At 35.2% G+C, this 20,405-nt stretch overlaps 1 protein-coding gene across 5 annotated transcripts; it reads right to left on the reverse strand.

Annotated features, from left to right (window-relative positions):
• Positions 1-4,760: 4,760 nt before the first annotated feature.
• On the reverse strand, positions 4,761-10,075 carry LOC145097015 (2-isopropylmalate synthase). Of its 5 annotated transcripts, none has more exons than XM_079034478.1 (6): positions 9,910-10,075; positions 8,665-8,787; positions 7,440-7,928; positions 6,101-7,294; positions 5,975-6,024; positions 4,761-5,257 (listed from the first exon to the last, which is right to left on the reverse strand). In XM_079034478.1, exons 2-6 carry the CDS (start codon positions 8,779-8,781, stop codon positions 4,969-4,971), a joined length of 2,139 nt encoding a protein of 712 aa, XP_078890604.1. In that variant the 5' UTR covers positions 8,782-8,787; positions 9,910-10,075; the 3' UTR covers positions 4,761-4,968. The 5 variants fall into 5 exon arrangements, with proteins under 5 accessions (XP_078890604.1, XP_078890601.1, XP_078890603.1 ...); XM_079034475.1 differs by having other exon boundaries at positions 8,665-9,835; XM_079034477.1 differs by having other exon boundaries at positions 9,822-10,075.
• Between the last annotated feature and the right edge of the window lie 10,330 nt (positions 10,076-20,405).

A 20,405-nucleotide genomic window follows, 5' to 3' on the forward strand; every position in this document is an offset into this window, starting at 1 on the left:
AGGTTTCCAATTCTTTGTTGACCACTTGTAGGGCTAGAATATAGTATTTGATGGAGTTTTGTTGTTATGGAATGAGCATCATGCATGCTTTCATGTTATTGATTCATAATTATTATATGTGTTGTAGTTACAAGGCACCAAAATTTCTAGTTGTGACAGTGATGCGACCAATGATTCCAGGAAAATCTTCTAGTAAAATCTGTGAAACCTCAGTGGTAATCCAATCGTGTAATTCGGTATTGTCCACATCAGACTCGGTGGAATCTACTCCCCGTCTAGGCACCGACATCCTATTAACCAAGACCAAATTGTTATCTGATAACCAAAATCTCATCATTAATCCATCACACTTTTACCCACTATACAGAAACCTACACATAAATCCTCTACTGGCTTTTTAGAATCCTCGTGACTTTCCTCGATTCGAGTATGGATCATGTGTTTCCAGTAGAATGGGCCCAATACTACCTTCCACACCTATCCATACTTTCCTCAAGAATCATCCCAAATCTTCTAAATCACATCCTCATAATGATACTCCCAAAACCCTCTAAACAGCGCACCATTCGTACCAAAGCACGTCTTAGGCTCTCTTAGGATCCCCACCTCACCTTGCCATCAGCTGCTAGAAAAATCCTATTAGTGTCAGCTAATTACTTCATGAATACAATTACATGCAACAAAACATAAATAATCTTAGACTAAAAGACTCAACCCTACAATGGTTAGACTCAGACAAGATTTGCATAATAGGAACAAATATATCACTCTAATAATATTTAACCTTGTAGCATGTAACTTAACATATTCATTTATTAGCTAACATACATCATTATGAGTCCTACAAGGCATGAGGCAAGCAGCATTCGAGAAGTGAAACCGACCGCCAATAGGACATCATAAAAAATGTAGATCCTCACATGGAATTCTTGACCATAAGTCTGGCTTGCCTTCCCCACCTACAGATTATGTTTGGCTTACTCTCAGGTTTGTTGGCTTCTGCACAAAGCAGTAATGCTTCAAACCACCCGCATAATATGGACATATGCAACAGATAAACATATAACCAGTAAAAAGATAATCATGTAGATCTAACAGATCACTATAGCATAGCAACATCCTATATATTGGGATACATAACCTAGTGGGCCGACATTGGTGCCTTTGATTCACAAGTATTGGGAGGAAAACTCACCTGACTCACAAAGCCGACTATAAAATCAACTCAAGGTTACACTGACCATAGCTAACAGCTCTCACCACCAAAAGATGGGTGCTAACACCTCCTAAAAATCCACACAATTTAAACCCTAAGTCTACCTTCTAATAATATAAATTTGACCAAAAGTCAATGGTCAAAGTCAAAGTCAACAGTTGGCAATGCCAACTAACAGGCCTCATGTCTTGACCAGCCATCGGTCATGTCGTGAGGGTCCACTCAATCCGATTCCATCCCAACTCAGTCTTGTAAAATCATTTGAACTGATCTCACAATGTGAACAACATTATGTCACGTCGTGTGCTCCAAAAATCCCAGTAGAAAACAGGGTCTTTCACCCTCACGTCGTGAGACCTCATGTCTCACGTTGTGAGTCTGACCCCAAAATCCAAAGATTTAAGTCCCTAATCCATTGAGCCATTCATTCTAACTTTTCTAGAAGCCAAACGGGACTCCAAAGGTCGATAAAAATGATTACTTGATGGACTTGCATGCATCATGCATGTCCTCCACCCATTCTAGGTCAAAATGAAGAAATTAAACCAAAAATCCTTCATGCAAGGGACCAAAAATCAACCCTCTTCTAGATGTAGACAGTATCATACTCTATGGACCCTTAAAATGCATAAAGTTGCCAACTTTATGTATTCCTTTCATTCCAACTTGCTTGGATAGGAATAACATGGGATAACCACTTAGATCTAGCAACCTTAAACAATAAAGTTTGGATCTTTGACACTTAAAAAGGTCCAGAAAAAGAACAAGATGATGATGATGAATTTTCCTTGGTAGATCCACATTTATAACACCTTCTTATTCTTTTTCTAAATGCCAAAAGCTCCTAAAAGGCCAAGAATCACCAAGAGAAATAAGGTTAGGGTTTTTCTGAGTCAAGAGGTTGAAGGAGGCTGATAATGAACCTAAAATCAACTTAGAGGGTTTTTAATACAAGGGAAATCCTAAAAGATCATGGTCTTGGGCTATAGTAATTCTCACATCGTGAGCCCATATGTCTCATGTCGTGAGAAAGGTTCTGAAACGCCACGATGTGTTCGCATCGGGGCACCCAGCATAATGATTACCCTCGTTCGCATCCAGATACCCCCTTTCGCATCTGATCACTCCCTTTCGCGTCCTAACACCCCTTTTCGAATCCAATCACCTTCCACATCTAATCCCAGCTTTCGCGTTCAATCGCAGCTTTCGCATCCATTCGCAACTTCCACATCCAATCGCAGTTGAACAGTAACCTTCACGTCATGACCACCTTATGGTCACATCCTGACACTCGATTCCCTCCAAAAATCAAATTGTTGAATCCTTAACAGCCTAAATCAATCAATCTTGGAAAACGGATGTACATACTCTTATCATGTTGTGTAGAATTTAGATGCCCAAAACGGTCTGGAACATTTTCTTCCATATCATGATATGCACTCTCACCAGAAGAAACACATTCTTTTTCCATGTATTCGTGATCAACATCATTATTGCAAACAATATTCACTTAATTTTTGACAATAGTATGTACCTATCCTCAAATTTTCTTCACATCTCCATACCGCATAGTCAATACCTTCCACCGACACCACTATTTGCTCATTTATGAAAGAGAAGATAAAAGATTTGATACACACACTTTCACATGAAATATTCTTCTTGATCTCATCAAGGAACATAGTCGGCTCCCATAGAGATGCAACCTTTTTAAACATATTGTGGTTCCATTTCGATGATGCATATTTTGTTTTGTTATTTGCAACACACTTTTCAAAAATGGTTAACATTGTTTTTGGGAACTTAACTCTCATAATTGCCTTCAACACCCCATTAAACTCATTTCATTACTTAAAAGCGTAATGGGAAAAAAAGCTTTGAAATTTTTTTCACCCATTCCACCAACTATACCAAGTTTCCCTACAAAACAACTCTGTTAACTACAACACAGTTTGCTCCTCCTCATAGCTCTATCTCGAACACGATCCAAATGTACTCATCATCTTATTTATCAAGCCATAACATCGAAAGAGGAACTCATAATAAGAAACAAAACCTTTGTTTTTGTGAGAAATAAGTGGCAATTGGAACTTCATTTGAAATATATATCTTCAATTTTCAAGTACATTGCACATCTTATGACATTCTATCATATTTAATTCACTTTTGCTATGTTACCTTAACTTTTATTAGTATGCATTAAAAAACAAAGTATTTTAATGAAGTTTCGGAATGGTTCATAAGGTTTTGACGACTCTTTTTTTTGTGTTCCTTTCTCTTTCTTTTGTCTACAATTAGAGCTGTAAACGAACTGAACATTCAACGAACCGTTTATGAACCGTTCGGCGGTAAGTTCGTTTATTTAATAAATGAACGAATGTGAACACAAATTCTTGTTCGTTTCGTTAAACGAAAGAACATGAACAATGGTCTCGTTTGTTCATTTATGTTTGTGAACGTTCGTTTGCGTTGTTCATTTACGTTTGTTTATGTTGTTCGTTTACGTTCGTTTAAGTTTACTTATGTTCATATATGTTTAGTTGTTTTTTTATTATTATTTTCCTATATTATATGTACGTTTATGTTTATATATGTTCAATTGTGTTTGTTAACTAAAACACAGTTTTTCCTCCTGATAGCTCTATCTTGAACACGATCAAATGTATTCATCATCTTATTTCTCAAGCCATAACATCAAAACTCATAATAGGAAACAAAACCTTTGCTTCTGTGAGAAATAGGTGACAATTGGAACTTCATCTGAAATATATATCATCAGTTTTCAACTACATTGCACATCTTATGCATTCTATCGTATGTAATTCACTTTTGCTATGTTACCTTAACTTTTTGTTAGAATTCATTGAAAAAAACAAATCATTTTAATGAAATTTCGGAATGGTTCATAAGGTTTTGACAACTTTTTTTGCGTTCCTTTCTCTTTCTTTTGTCTGCAGTTCGGGCTATAAACGAACTGAACGTTCAAGGAACCATTTGTAAATCGTTCGACAGAAAGTTCGTTTATTTAATAAATGAACGAACATAAACACAAATTATTTTTAGTTTAGTTAAACGAACGAACCTGAACATTGATTTTGTTCGTTCATTTATGTTCGTGAACGTTTGTTTACGTTCGTTTAAGTTTACTTATATTCATATATGTTTAATTGTTTTTTTATTGCATTACTATTTATATGTTCGTTTATGTTATATATGTTCAATTGTGTTTGCTTATCTTTGTTGGTTTATGTTTGTTTAGAATGTTCACAGACATAAACGAACGAATGTGAACAAGTCCTTTTTCATGTTCGTTTACAGCTCTATTGTTAGTCCAAAATCCGAAATCAAACAATCCAAGATGTACTTTATTATCAACAAAATATACTTTTGATAATTATAGTTAGCCCGTAACAAATTTAATCTAGTCCAACAACATGACTCATGTCGAATAGGATGGTCATCTTAGAAAATGCCACAGAAATCATAATTGAATAAATTCATAATTTTTATGATTATTCCTAAGAAACAAAGACAACATAAAAGCTAGCATTATATACATACTTATATTTGGATAATCTATAATTAAGAATATAACATAAGAATTGATAAATCAATTTATCCACATAAGCAATGATATCTATGACGAATAACTGCTCACCCCAAAATAACTTTACAAAATGAAAGGACTACAAATTGTCCTACAATGATTTTCTATACATCTTTGAAAACAAGAGTTTTTGAATGAAATGTATCTAAGCCTTCCCCCTCATAGATCTCCATGCTTGCTTCTTTTTATCCCACATACGTTTCACTCTTTTGGTTATTTTCCGTTTTCTAAATTTATCTCGATCTTTTAACCAGCCAACATAATCCTTTCCCTTTTTGCACTCAACAAAGTCAGCTAAATCATCAAAATCAGTCACATTACCCGACCCTAATAATCGGGTCTTGAGGTACATCTCCCCACTGCAAGTTTCTTCTATGCTATCTGGATCCAAACCTTGTGTTGGTGTGGAGTCATTTGAGGCATAAGCACTGCTGCTAAGAGAAGCATATGGAAACATTAGTACGCAATCTTTTACAAACACCTTTTTCAACGAGACAAAAAGTTTCAATTTTGTCCAATTCAGGCCAAACCTACAATAATGCCTTCTTGTTCTGCAATGCATAACAACAAACTGACTGGGCTCAAAGGATTCAGCTTCTCTGTTGCTTAATGCAATTTGGTGGAATGAATATATTCTTTTTAACCAACTCAGAATGGACTTAATAATATGGGCAGGGTTTACTCTAATAAGCTATATATGGGTGTTTCCTTTTGACTTAATGCAGAAAGAATAACCCCAAGTGTTTGAATTAGGATTGCTTTTTTTACACAGAGACAATGTATCACATGTATGTAAGCAAAGTGCTGCTATATCAAAAGAATAAATAGAAAATGTAAACTTGCATGATAAGCATGTATTAAGGGATAAAAGCAAGAAATAGCAACCCACTTCAATTTATTTATGTATTAATTATCATTGCAGTTTATGTAATCACAAAACTGTAGTTTCAATTTATTTATTTTCAGTCTGTTTTTGTCATTAAGACATTATACCTTGAAAAATCTAGCCGATTAGCAAATTGCTTTGTATTTGTATTGGTTGCTGACAAACTAATCCTTTACTTGCTATGATAAACAAATGAACTAAAGTAGGATGCTATTTCTTGCATGTAACCCCATCTTAGTTTAAACAAGTAGCTTAAGTAACATACCTCACATACAGTGCCCTTATCTTCTGAAACTTGGCTGCCACTACAAGAGGCTGCATCATTCGTTAAAGCTCACTCAGTTAGCATGACAATTGACGGTGAGAATAAGCACAAAAACAGAAATTTGACCTTTTCATAAATGGTAAGAGATGTTTCTGTTTGTGATGATAAACATCTGGGATCAGCTAATATCTTTACGGCATCGATATTACCCTCTTCATAAACAAATAAATTAGTCAAAGCCATTATCACTGAAATGCAACTCTTGACTAAAAAATCAAGCCCGCTATCAAAGCCTAACGATAGCAATCCCAAAAAATGTATAAGCATCAGCCTTGATTCGTTACAGCTTTCCATAATGTTGTAGGAGAATTTTTGGATGGGAAGACGGATACTGAATTCTTTGAAACATTTGATGATGCCCAAAATAAAATCATACTCCATGGGATGTTGTTGGTTTTTTAGACACCAAATAGATTGAATCAATGAATTGCTCATTAGCATCAATAAAGATGCTAGAAGACAAATATCTTGCAGACTGGCGTCACTGTTGAGAGGATGTTGGATGTCGTTATCATCATTAGCAGCTCTCATTAACATGCATTTTAAGAAAGATATAACCTCATCTCGGCATGCTATGTCAAGTACGTGAGGGGCAGTTTCGTCAATATACTCCGTACAGGAACCTAAGAGGTCGAGTTTTTTCTTGAAAAACTCTCTTCGTAGATTTAAGTTCCATGAGTAATTCAATGCAGTTATCGTTTCATCGAGTTTCGCCCTTTTCGTAGGCTCGATACACGATTCGAAAGAAGGCTGAGAGGTTTCCGTGTGTAAAATGACCAAAATGCCACTAGTTTTAGCTGAATGGTTCTCGGTTTTCAATTTGGACATGTGTCGTGTATACATGGTAACAGAGCTTTCGAATAACGGAAGGTAGTGATGGATAAGTTGTGAGGGCATTTCCGTAACTATGTCAAGATTAATTACATTGGAAACCAATGAAACGATATGGGCCTGCAATAAGTTTGGTGAAGAAAGGAAAACCGGATTTTGCAGCAAAATTCTGGCTGCAGTGATGCTTAGTCCCAATGATTTGTGACTATCATCAGACTGGGCCCACGTTATTTTATTAAGAAATTCCTCAAGATACCCTTCATTGGATATTGATAATGAAAAATGAGCAAATATCATCTCCATCAGTATTCCAAAGTCAGCAGAATTAGGGCCATGCTTAAATAAACATTGGTTAGCAGGAGACAAAGAATGAATCAAGTGCAAATACTTTCTCACACGCCCATGCACCAGAAGCTCGTCTATAAATACCTGTTAAGATCACATTCATCAAAACATGCAAATTACTATCTTAATATATAATATAGATAAAAATCAGCCGTTCAAATATATATATATATATATATATATATATATATATATATATATATATATATATATATATATATATAATTACCTCAAGGATTGTCGTGATAGAAGGAATGCAGGGATGAAAGAGGTGTAAAGATGCAACCTCAGCAAAGGAATCAGAAGAATTCTCACCAATACACATGCATTGACAAGAAGAATGTGAATTCTTCATATCTGCTACTTGAAGTAAACTTAACTTTTTGAATATCAGAAGAAAAGCTCTTCCGCTTTCCAAAAAATGTTTTTGGGGTAGATGAAATGCCATTGTCAAGGTTATCACACAACATCTTATCAGTAGATTTACTTCTTCCAGTTGAAGAGATACATCATGCAACTGCTTCAACCTCTTTTCAAGATCCTTAAAGAGGGTATTGGAGAGTCTACATAAATCCCTTAAACTCAACCTAACTTCACCCTCATTTGTTTTCATGAACAACTCATTTTGATCGCCTCCTTTTCCTACAGAAAGTTGTTGCTTTGAAGATAATTGAACGAGCAAATAATATGTGCTTTTCAGGAGTTGTGACTTGATACCCTGATTATAAAAGAAAAATAAAAGTTACAAGCTGGAAGCAGCTTAGAAGAGGGTGTTATTGATTGTACATTTATATTATACATGATATTATAATATATATGATACCTACAACTCTGTAAAAAAAAAAAAGATGCAACAAACAAGAAAACAGAAATAGAAACAAAATTCAGAAACTGTTCTGCATGGCTATGCTATCTAAGGGCCTGTTTCTTTCTTTTCCTTAAAGTGTTGTTTTGAATGGATAAGTGATGTTTTGTTGGAATAACCGATATAGACAAAGAATGTTTCTTTTTTGGAGTGAATTACCATTTTACCCTTGCGGCTATAAAAAATGTTCAATAGCAAATTATTATTTATCTGAGAACTGTTATGACTTAAAATTGTAAACGACAAATCATAAAAATTGAAATATACTTAAAAAAACAATTGCTATAAATAATGATACAAATGCAATAATAGTTAGTCACAATATGATTAAGTAACTTGAATAAAAAAGAAACAAGTACTGAGTCCTGTACGCGTCTGAAAGGACTAAGTCATTTCAAGATTTGATAAGAAATTAAAAGATTATGAGAAAACTGGTAAACTTCAAACTTAGAATGTGAAAGGGAAAGAACCCAGCCACATTAATTTGCAACAATCCACAAGTCATATATGAATTGAAAAAGTACCAAATTGTTTCTAAAAAATCATAAACAGATAGAAACAAACAAGTTAATTGCTTGAAAATTTGTACCTCGTGAGATTCAAGGGCTGAAATCAATGTTTTAAAAATGTAGTTTGTTGTTGGAGGGTCTAAGGTGTTATTATCATGTGGCTTTTTGAGCTTGAGTTTACTCTTTTTATTAACCATCTCTGCCTGCATACACAAACAGAAACAGATGCAGTTATGCTGAAAGATTTTTCAAATTGTTGATTAATTTTGCCAATGAAACAGGGAAAAGAGAACTAAGAAGAGAGAAAATGAAACAACATGAACTGACTTCAATCCAGTTGGCTACAAAAACCACATTCTTAAGCATGGTCTGATTGCAACGAAAAGGCAAGCATAATGATAAGGAAAATGATCCACAAATATGCAAACCACCAGCTCACTTGCGATAAATAACACATTTTAGGATAGGGCAAAGTTTCTTTGTTCCATTGGATCTACAATTTTGTGTTACCCTCTGAAAAGTATTGGTGTATTCCCAGAATACCATTAAATATGGTGCAACATTTAATCTTATGGCTACTTCCAGAGAAAGCAAGGATATGTTGAGAACTTCACAGATAGTCAGAACTTTGTATTCCTTCATATCGTGTTTCCAAGCTAGCTATAGACGTTTAAATTATAGGCTTAAGATGTTAAGCAAACTAAGAGAACTTACAGTACCACATGTAAGATAGATAGGAATAAACGTCCTGTTGGGGTGAAGTCAACCTATTGTAAATTATCTCATCTACACAAGGTATTCCCTTTTTCTAGGAAAAGAAGTGATAAAGAACCTGATGGAAAAAAGAAAAACTAGAGCAATCTAACATGCAAAGGAAAAGATAATAGAGCGTAATGAACCGCTTAAACTTCTTAAAGCTGGTTTTTGAACCTAACGAGATATTGACACCCATAAGGTCCAGGAATGTGTTTGTATGACATAAATGCACGTTTATTTTGGAGGCTTGAAACATAACATAACTGTAGGAATAACGATTTTTAAAACATCAAATCTCTCTCAAGCATTTCATCAAACGGTTGGTAGGCAAATGTGACGATGTGTTTGAGTGGAGTTCACAAACAACTCTCTTAAGATCAACCACCAAATCATCTTCAATTTCAATTTCACGTTAATGTTAGAGCTTCAAAGAAAGATCGAGACACTGCAACTGCATTGAGCATTAATTGCCACTGTATACCTATTTCCTGAGTACTAAAAGCAAGAAAGCATGCTTCAGGTATAGTCACTTTCGTCGATCCAAGTTGAATTCACAAAAGAAATTTTACCAAATAAAGTAGTTTTTGGTAGAAACTGAGTGCGAGCTCAAATCAGAAATGCATCTTCTAGAGTTCTAGTTCTAGAACATGAATTCTTATACGGACTTGATGGCAAGCAAGTCATCGAGTTTTTGACCAAAATGGTGATTTCGAATTTTTCAGAGCTACTGTGGTGTTCTGATTATATTAACCTAAACATTATCATTTTCTAACAACAATAAAATTGACTAATTTATTTCATGTCTGTAAAAGATTTATTTTAATATTTTTAAAAAAATACTTCACAAAAACATTGAATATCATATGATATTATAAAATTTGATATTTAATATTAGACAACATCAAATATTATATAAGAATTATAAAATTTAATATGTAATATTAGAGATTAAAATAAAACTAGGGTTTTTACGGCCCGCACAATACTGCGGAAACATAGTATGTTGAAAAAATCGTTTGTAATTAATAAAAATGAAAACTATAAAAAAGAAACGTAAGTTGAGGCTCCATGTAACTCCTTTGTAACATGAGAGGAGAGAGAAGAGAGAAGAGAGGATGAGACTTTTTAGTTAGAGTATCTTAGAATGAAATTTTTTAGCTAGGGTATCTTAAAATGAAGTGGCTGAAAAATACAAGCCTCATTTATATAATTGTCAATAAACTCTAGAAACTCTATATTTGAACATAAAATATAATTATTTTAAATCCTGGTAATTATCTACTTTTTTTCATTAAATAGAGCATTCTAGATTTCCATCCAAGGGACCCAAAACCGTCCACCTTAAGAGGTTTCTAGAATCTCCATTTGCTCAACTATTAAGCAACTACCAAGCAGCTATTGCACTTCTAATTAATTCCAATTGACTCCAAATTAATTCTGATCAATTATTAATTAATTTAATCTACTTCTAATTAATGTATTAATCATATAACAAACTAATAAATTATTTCTTCTCTCGACAAATGTCATTCTAATTAGTTTCTAGTTATGAGGGCAACCCAAAAAGAACTTTGTTTCTAATTACAAGTTTATACCAATTTAGTTATGAGCTTAGACACCTTAATCCAACAAAAGCTTACTTCCACCATGAGATCCATTATTGTTGTTTGTTCTTCTTTCTTGAATGTGTCAGACTTGTCTTCCAGCTAACTGTATCGGTGATGCCTGAAATAATAATAATAGACACAACATCAACCAAGTTTAGAAGGCTATTTTATACCAAAAGAACTTTGCTTCTAATTACAAGTTTATACCAATTTAATTATGAGTTTAGACACCTTAATCCAACAAAAGCTTACTTCCATCATGAGATCCATTATTGTTGTTTGTTCTTCTTTCTTGAATGTAGACTTGCTTTCCAGCTAACTGTATCGGGGATGCCTGAAATAATAATAGACACAACATCAACCAAGTTTAGAAGGCTATTTTAGGTACATAAATACACAAGAAAAATGGAGGTAAAAAAACATTAAGGTTAAACCTCAATGGCCTTCTAAACATTACCAACATCCTCAAACTCAGCAAAGGCAAAGCAAATACAACATCCTATATATGCACAATGTGACAACCGTCAATTTCTGGTTAAGTCAAAGTCAAATAAAGTCAACAAGTCAAACCGGTCCACTCAACTAGCTCAATTATATGTTAGGGCTTACTCTAAAAATACTAGTGAACAATTCTATATGTTAATACAAAGTGTCTTTTAGAGGTTTCATATGTTTAGAAAATTTAAACCCTAAACAGGGTAAGTGTTGTAACGACTCGATAAAACACTATTACATACCCTTCGGGGGTGTATAACATTCGAAACGAGGCTTAACGGGGTTTACAAACCTTGCATTAAGAGGCTAAACACTAACAAAGGTCACAAACAAAGTCTCTCTCAATCTCTCTCTCGCTCTATCTCTCTCTCCTAAATCTCTCTCAAAATCACTTTTCACTTTTTATAATCACTCGGGGCATCCCGACCCTTAAATTAGTTAAAAAAAACACTCGAAACGGGAGGATTATTTGAAAAACAGCAATGTAGGGCCGAAGCCACCCCTAGGACCGAAGTACCCTCAGGACCAAAGCCTTAGAGCCGAACCCTCCTTAAGGCCGAAACATCCCTTCGCTTCATGGCATTTCGGACCGAACCTTCTCTCGGTTCATCTCGCCTTCGGTCCTCGGTTCACCTCATTCTCGCTTCATGGCATTTCGGACCGAACCTTCTTTTGTACAAGACATTATCTAAGGGTTGGTTGACTTTTCCAAGAAGTTATGACATCATACCCACTTTATGTCACTATTCACACTTTATCATATCAAATCACTGTCCTTTTATGCATTTTCCAACACTCCATCAGATTTACTTCCACAAAATCCACTTAAGACTCCATATTCTTTACCTTTTTCCTAAAAGTTTCATTCATCACATTCAAAGATCAAATATACTCTCTCTCTTTCTTTCTCAACTATTCCTCCCTGGAACCAAGAACTTTAGGAGGTCACGAGTCCTTCCCCCACAAACATATAGTTTACGGGAATTCTTATATTAAGAAGGGTTTTATTTATTTAAAATTTCATATACTATCATAAGTACGGAAAATACTTGTACATTCCAGTCTTTGGGTCTTAAGACTACAAATCATTTATAAGGAAAATATTGGGTTTTCTTGAACAAACACCACATTTACTAATAATGGATTTCAACTCTTCCTACAAAAGCTTATGAACTCACCAACTTAATCTTTGACACTCTTTCAAAATTTACTTGTATTCTCAGGTAATTAATACAAACATGTGACTACCAGCTTTTGAGGATGGAACGCTTCGGCGTTAGTCAAAACATGTTATCATTATATTGTAATCGATTTTTGAAACATGTACACTTATTAAACCATGTAACTTTCTTGATTATATTTATGATGGTTGTATTTACTTTGAGAACTATTATACTCGTTGTTGTGATACTATACATGAAGTCCTCCACCCCGGACGTTTCTGCCATCTTTGGTTTAGGGTTGTGTCACACAAGTTAGATTATATACTAAAAAACATTTAGTAGCTAAAGAAATAACAAAAATAAGGACTACAACCTTTCGATTCTTTAAGAACACACCATCTTTCTTGATTCTCCCGACATTCTTAAATTCTTGAAAAATATCGAGACTTGTAACAGACGTGGGCAAGTTCCTCACATAAACATATTTTGATTCACCAAATAAAACAATAAGAGAAAATGTATTCACCTTTTTCATTACATAAAGATTTCTTTGGAACATGAGGGGCAGTTTCAAGATCTTCAAATCCCCAAATAAAGATTCCTTTGGAACATAAATGTATTCACCTTTTTTAAATCCCCAAATGACGAATTTCTTATGCAAATGTCGTCATATTTGTTCTTAGATCTTCAAATCCCCAAGCATTCTCCAAGTGTTCTTGACTTGGAAACCCCTCTTCTTCGACTATCCATCTCGGGAAATCATTCAAGGTGAGTTCATACCCCCATCTTTTCACATTTTCTTCTAGTTTTAGGGGGGAGAATACAAGTTACAACACCAAAACATGCTTAAACTCAAATGATAGCTTCCAACAGAAAAGTTACGGCTCAATCACGAACTGTTTTGACCATCTTAAACTCCATAACTTTCAAAACTATTCAATATGCAAATAGTTCAGGATTTTAATTTTAAAATGACTACTTGCATATTTTCATACGATTTTTCTATGATTTATGGTGATCTTTACAAAACTGTCTATCACTGTAGCAAATATTTCGGACCAGTCAGTGAAAATGGTCATTTTGACACTAGTTAGGAATTCTTAAAAATCCTAATAAAAAGTGTGAGTATACTAGACACATTTTCTGAACTTTTGGAGTTTATGGATTTAGATTTCGACTCACGATGATTTTTCTGTGATTTTTACGAAAACAGTGACAGAAAAGTAAAATTGGATACAAACAGTTTACAAGTTATTAACACTTTATAATGTGTTGAGCAAAGTGTTTATCCATGATGAATATATTATTTACTTGTGTTTCTTATTAATTTACACTTCAATAATAAAAATATTCATTCATTAAAATGGTTTTTATCCATTACAAACATACAAGATGCACTATGACAAGTATAGTTTATGTTGTGCTACTTTACTAATCACTACAAACGATTTAGTTTTCACTAGAAAAGAGTTGTTCCATCACTATAACATACATGATAAACTATAATAGGTATAGTTTATGTTACATCAACTCTACGAACTTACTAAGGAAGGTTATATTCCTACTACAAAAGGTTTATCAATTACACTACACGTAAACTCGTTAAATCTGGTTGTGAGGCACTACTTCATTGTACTCTTAGAGTGCTGGTTAAAAATCATGTTGTTATAGCCTGAGTCTCTTGTTCGGCGAGCGTGATACTTGTATATAGATATATATTAGGATTGATAACTCACACCCAAGCTGCTTGCAACAACTCGGCCGGCAGGTCAGGGGTGACAAATGTCATAACATTTCGATGTCTGAAGAACGTCGTAACAGGTCAACTATGTCATAGTATGGTTATAATAACTCACATAGGGAAATAACGACACATATAGTTTATGGGAATTCTTATATTAAGAAGGGTTTTATTTATTTAAAATTTCATATACTATCATAAGTACGGAAAATACTTGTACATTCCAGTCTTTGGGTCTTAAGACTACAAATCATTTATAAGGAAAATATTGGGTTTTCTTGAACAAACACCACATTTACTAATAACGGATTTCAACTCTTCCTACAAAAGCTTATGAACTCACTAACTTAATCGTTGACACTCTTTCAAAATTTACTTGTATTCTCAGGTAATTAATACAAACATGTGACTACCAGCTTTTAAGGATGGAACGCTTCGGCGTTAGTCAAAACATGTTATCATTATATTGTAATCGATTTTTGAAACATGTATACTTATTAAACCATGTAACTTTCTTGATTATATTTATGATGGTTGTATTTACTTTGAGAACTATTATACTCATTGTTGTGATACTATACATGAAGTCCTCCACCCCCGGACGTTTCCGCCATCCTTGGTTTGGGGTTGTGTCACACAAGTTAGATTATATACTAAAAAACATTTGGTAGCTAAAGAAATAACAAAAATAAGGACTACAACCTTTCGATTCTTTAAGAACACACCATCTTTCTTGATTCTCCTAACATTCTTAAATTCTTGAAAAATATCGAGACTTGTAACAGACGTGGGCAAGTTCCTCACATAAACATATTTTGATTCACCAAATAAAACAATAAGAGAAAACGTATGTCACTCAATTACAGGCGCAACAGTACCACAGGTGCCAGAACAAGAACTGACGACATAATTAGAGATGATATTTGAAACAGTTTGAGCCCTAACTGAATAAAGAAGGAGGTGAGAGCGAACAGAACATTGCATGTCGGCAAAGACTTTCAATCGACGCAAAATCAAGGAGGAATCGAGCGACTTAAGTAAAACACGGTAGAGGAAATCTTATAAAAAAGGAATACATAAAGTATTAGAAGCAGTGGACATATATCCGACCAAAATCAAGAATTTGCCAGCTCCAAACCAGGCGGTATTGGAGCCGGCTCAATACCAGTACTACTCACGATCCCTTACGAGAATTAATATATATATATATATATATATATATATATATATATATATATATATATTTCAAGTTTATAAACATAAAAAAAATATTGTCAAAACCTACATTAGGCTTGAGTAACGCCGTCAAAACACAACATAAACTATGTAACGTCCCATTTTTCACAACCCAAAATTTTTCATTTTTATTTAGCTAAAAATTTCCAATTTATACATCCATTATTAAGAAAATCCCAAATTACATTTATTAAAAATCGGAGTATTATAGAAAATGCGGAATCCTTAATGTTGTTGATGAGTGTGTATAATCCCGCCTTCGCCTTCCCATAGACGCCAATGATACCTGAAACAATAAACAACTGGATAAAAATAAAGCTTAGTGAGGTTCCCCCAAAATACCACAAATAACTAAACAGATAAACAAGAAACGGGCCCAATCAGTCATCGGACAAGAATGCCAACTATACCGGGTTTATTGGCCTTACCGCCTCAACCCAACCGCTTATCCCGAGCCTCCGTGCTGACGGCTTACGGCCGGCCCGCACCAGGTATCCTGGCCTACAACACAAAGAAGGATCGCCTCAACTCAAGCCAAACACAACATGTCAACATGTAAACAATCAAGGATTAAGTAGGCACATAATAAAGGCAACATCAATCATACAACTCACTATTGACTACTAGTCCTATCACAACATACAGTCCCGCTACCAGCTAAACTCCATTAAATGTGTAACGATAAGTAACTAGAGGTGAGATAGCCACCCGAACAGATGATCCTACTCTAGAACCACAACCAAACAAGGAACATGCCAAAAAGCCTAAATCAATAGTTCTCAGGCTATCCTACATGACCACAGACAGTCCCTAAGGGCATTCCATAGATGATACCCAGCAAGCATATATAACATACAGTTCTACAGATTACTATAGCAAAGCAACATACTCGATACCAAGATACAGATCTAACAAATCATTACAACATATCAGCATACTCGACACCAGAATACAGATTTAACATATCACTACAGCATAGGAGCATACTTGATACCAGGATATGAATCTAACAGATCACTATAACATATCAGCATACTTGATACCAGGATACAGATCTAACAGATCACTACATCATAACAGCATACTGACTATCATCAATCTAAGGAATGCATGGTCGTATATACTCAGAGGTGAGATGGTCACCCGGACAGGTGATCCTACTCTAGAACCACAACCAAATAAGGAACAGGTAAAAGAGCTTAGATCAAGAGTCCTCAGTCTATCCTACATGACTATATACAGTCCCTAAGGCATACCTCTACTAACAGATAACCAAAACTAGTGGGTCGGTATTGGTGCCTTTGACCCACGGGTATAGTGAGGCAAAACTCACCTCGTTATGCATGCATAGCATCACCGTAGCAATGAAGAACTCTACCAACTTCAACTTACTTCAAAAACCTACAAAAATATACTTTAATCAATTCCCAACCACAGGTCAAAGTCACTTGCAATAGTGACTACTTCACGTGAAATGATGATTAGGGTTCCACATAAAATGACGATTAAGGTTAAGTAAGGACACTTAACCCATTAAGGACTTAACCACCTAAGGGTAGGATTGCTTAAGGTTTAAATGAAGGGTCCATGTTATGGTTTGGGCTAGGCTTTTGGATGTATAGGTCATTTGTACTTTGAGTCTTGTAATAGAAGTGTTTTTGGTGTGTTTACGGCCAAGAGTGTGTTTGCGGCCGTAAAGCTGTTTACGGCCAAGTCTAGTTTACGGTCATGTTTTCTCCCCTATATATAGGACCAGTCTGTGTCTGCTAGTTGTTGATAATCCATAGAGTTTACAGTCATTATCAGAGTTGTACCAGACGTTTTCTGAATACAAACGTGTGCAAGCTTTGATTCATTCTTATTCTACTCAATTCTCATCTTATTTGATTGTTGGATTGCTTGATCACTAGTTAAGATCCTGTTTCTAGAACCTTACAATTGGTATCAGAGCTAAACCGGTGTCAAAACATCTTTCAATCACGTTTTCGGTCAAAGGAACTTAGCTTCATCACAGTTTGAGACTTGATTTGGTGGTTACGTGACAAAAGGAAATCAAATCTGCTAAAAATTCAAGTTTTCATCAAACATATGTGCATTTACAGCCAAGAGTTCACAACCGTAAACCCCTATTTACGGCCGCAAACTAGATTTCTTCAATAACCATAAACTCAGTTCACAACCGTAAACTGAGTATCTTCAGAAACCGTAAACTGTAAAGCTTCAAAGACCGCAAACTCGAATACAAACTCTTCGACCGTAAACTCGACCGTAAACCAAATTTACGACCGTAAACCGTGTGACCGCAAACTGTCATTTGATACTTCTTTCAGTTTATTTTTCACTTTTATTCTCAATTAAAAATATATATAAAAAAATGGATTCTCAAAGTCAAGCACTTCATCGTGAACTGGATACCGTTATGGGATCAACCACTCGTATTCCACTATTATTATCTGCAGAAGGGTTCGCAGAATGGAAATATTGAATCAAGAAATACATCAAAATGAAAGACTTCAAGGTTTGGCAAAGCATTCTCAGAGGACCAATCAGAATTACTACCACTATTGCGGGTGGACAATAGGTTGACAAAGCAGTTGAAAATTACACTGATGAGGATTTTGAAAAGATTGAAGAACAAGAAAGGGCTCTAGTTACTTTGACTATGGCTTTATCTCCCGATATAGCTCAAGGTTTCAGAGAATACACTTTAGCCAAAGCACTATGGGAAGATTTAATTGAGGTCTACGAGGGAAATGAAGACATGAAAGAGAGTCGTCAGGATATGTTAAGACAAAAGTTCAACATGATTAATTATATCCCTGGAGAAACCCTGGAAGCTCAGTTGCAACGATTTACTACACTTACTACTGAGATGAATATAGTTGGGATATTCTTGACTAAATCTGAGATAAACAAAAAGCTGTTGAATTCACTTCCGAAGTCATGGGATATGAACGTGGCCATCATCAAGAAGACAAAAGATCTCAATCATCTTTGTCTTGCTGAAACTATGGAAATCATCAAAGCTTGTGATCTTGATGATAAGAAACGAGAGATTAATCATGTGAATTCCTACTCTATTGCAAATCTTGGAATTTCTTCAAACAATGCATTTTCATCACTTACCTCCTCTCCAGGCCAAGCGTTTGCTTTTCAACAACCTCATAATCAAACTTTTGTTACTCCATCAACCACATCATTTACTGCTTCATCATCTATGCCTCATCCACAAAGTCAGTCTTTTGTTGCTCCACAAGCTTCTTCCTCCTCCAATGCACCAGTTATGGTTCCTTCTTCAAATTCCAAAGAAAGCGATAAAAATTTAGCTCTTGCCACTGGACTTGTCAACTGTTACAATGCTTTTGTAGCTGGAGAGCTCTCACCTCATCTCTCATTTGCTGACCTGGATCAAATTCATCCAGAAGATGTGGAAGAAATGGATATTATGTGGTAGATAGCTATGGTAGTATTCAGGGCACAACAAATTGCAAAGAAGACGGGAAAGAACAACTGGGGGATGAATGCTGACAAGAAGGTAGGGTTTAACAAAGGAAAGTTGCGTTGCTACAATTGTCACGAGCCGGGTCATTTTGCTCGTGAATGTTCTAAACCCGATAGAAGAGTAAGTAGTGGTCGAATAATAGTCCCAGTGGGAAACAGTCGTGGAAGTGTTGCTGTCAGCAGTGAGACTGCTAATCTGGCAGTGGTTGCTCAGTCCTTTGACTGGGAGGACCAGATTCAGGCACTAAATATTTTAGGACCTAAAAATGCTCACTTGGCTCAAATCAATGACATTCCTGTGAAGAAAGCTGAGATTGATCCTGAAGAAGAAATGATGGAGTTGCAGTTAAAAGCTCGTAGTTAGACTTTGGGTTGGGTCGGCCGATCCGCCTTCAGGTGTGCACCGGTTTACTCGTCCCTTCTATCGGTGATGTGCTCCTGGCCTTAATTGGTCGGGTCGTGCCTCCGACGTAGTTACTTTGAAGAAATTAGAGTGCTCGAAGCAAGCCTACGCTCAGATACCAATTGTAAGATCCTAAAAACAGGATCTTAACCAATGATCAAGCAATCTAACAATCAAATAAGATGAGAATTGAGTAGAAGAAGAATGAATCAAAGCTTGCACACGTTTGTATACAGAAAATGTCTGGTACAACTCTGATAATGACCGTAAACTCTATGGATCATCAACAACTAACAAACACAGACTGATCCTACATATATGGGAGAAAACATGACCGTAAACTGGACTTGGCCATAAACAGGTTTACGGCCGTAAATACATTCTTGGCCATAAACACACCAAAAACACTTCTATTACAAGACTCAAAGTACAAATGACCTATACATCCAAAAGCCTAGCCCAAACCATAACATGGACCCTTCAATTTAATGGTATCTTCTACTTCAAAATCTGAAAAGAAAGAGGTAAGTCCTTCTTCCTGTTCTCAAATATGCATTGATAATGTTAAAAATCTTCTTGAGCACATAGAATCATTACGTAGAGAGAACGGGGACCTGAGATATGAAGATTATCAACTCAGGAAACTACAGAAACCCCTAAAGAATGAATTAGAAGCAAAAATCAAAGACTTTAGGAGGCTTCAGGAAGATTATAGTAATAAATGTGAAAATTATGACTATGTTAAAAGACAACTTGCTGAATTAACTGCTAAGCTTGACACATTAAAAGGCAAATTTGAAACTGCAGATTTTGATTTTAGAAAATTTAATGTGTCAACCGAAGTAGTTGCGAACATGATAGATCATTGTCTGCAATTTAAAAATAACCAGAAAAAGGGTTTAGGATACAATAAAGTACC

Source organism: Lactuca serriola, chromosome 4, assembly GCF_051521515.1.
Source record: "Lactuca serriola cultivar US96UC23 chromosome 4, Lser_US96UC23_V15, whole genome shotgun sequence".
NCBI lineage: Eukaryota > Viridiplantae > Streptophyta > Magnoliopsida > Asterales > Asteraceae > Lactuca > Lactuca serriola.

What these genes read in the sequence shown, in the direction of transcription:
- LOC145097015 (XM_079034475.1), bottom strand. Translation starts at nt 8,793, where the DNA reads ATGCAGGCAGAGATGGTTAATAAAAAGAGTAAACTCAAGCTCAAAAAG. An exon ending in CTCTTACCATTTATGAAAAG is followed by an intron (nt 6,025 to 6,100) that starts GTCAAATTTCTG and finishes CGAATGATGCAG; the next exon opens with CCTCTTGTAGTGGCAGCCAA. An exon ending in ATAAGGGCACTGTATGTGAG is followed by an intron (nt 5,258 to 5,974) that starts GTATGTTACTTA and finishes TGCTTCTCTTAG; the next exon opens with CAGCAGTGCTTATGCCTCAA.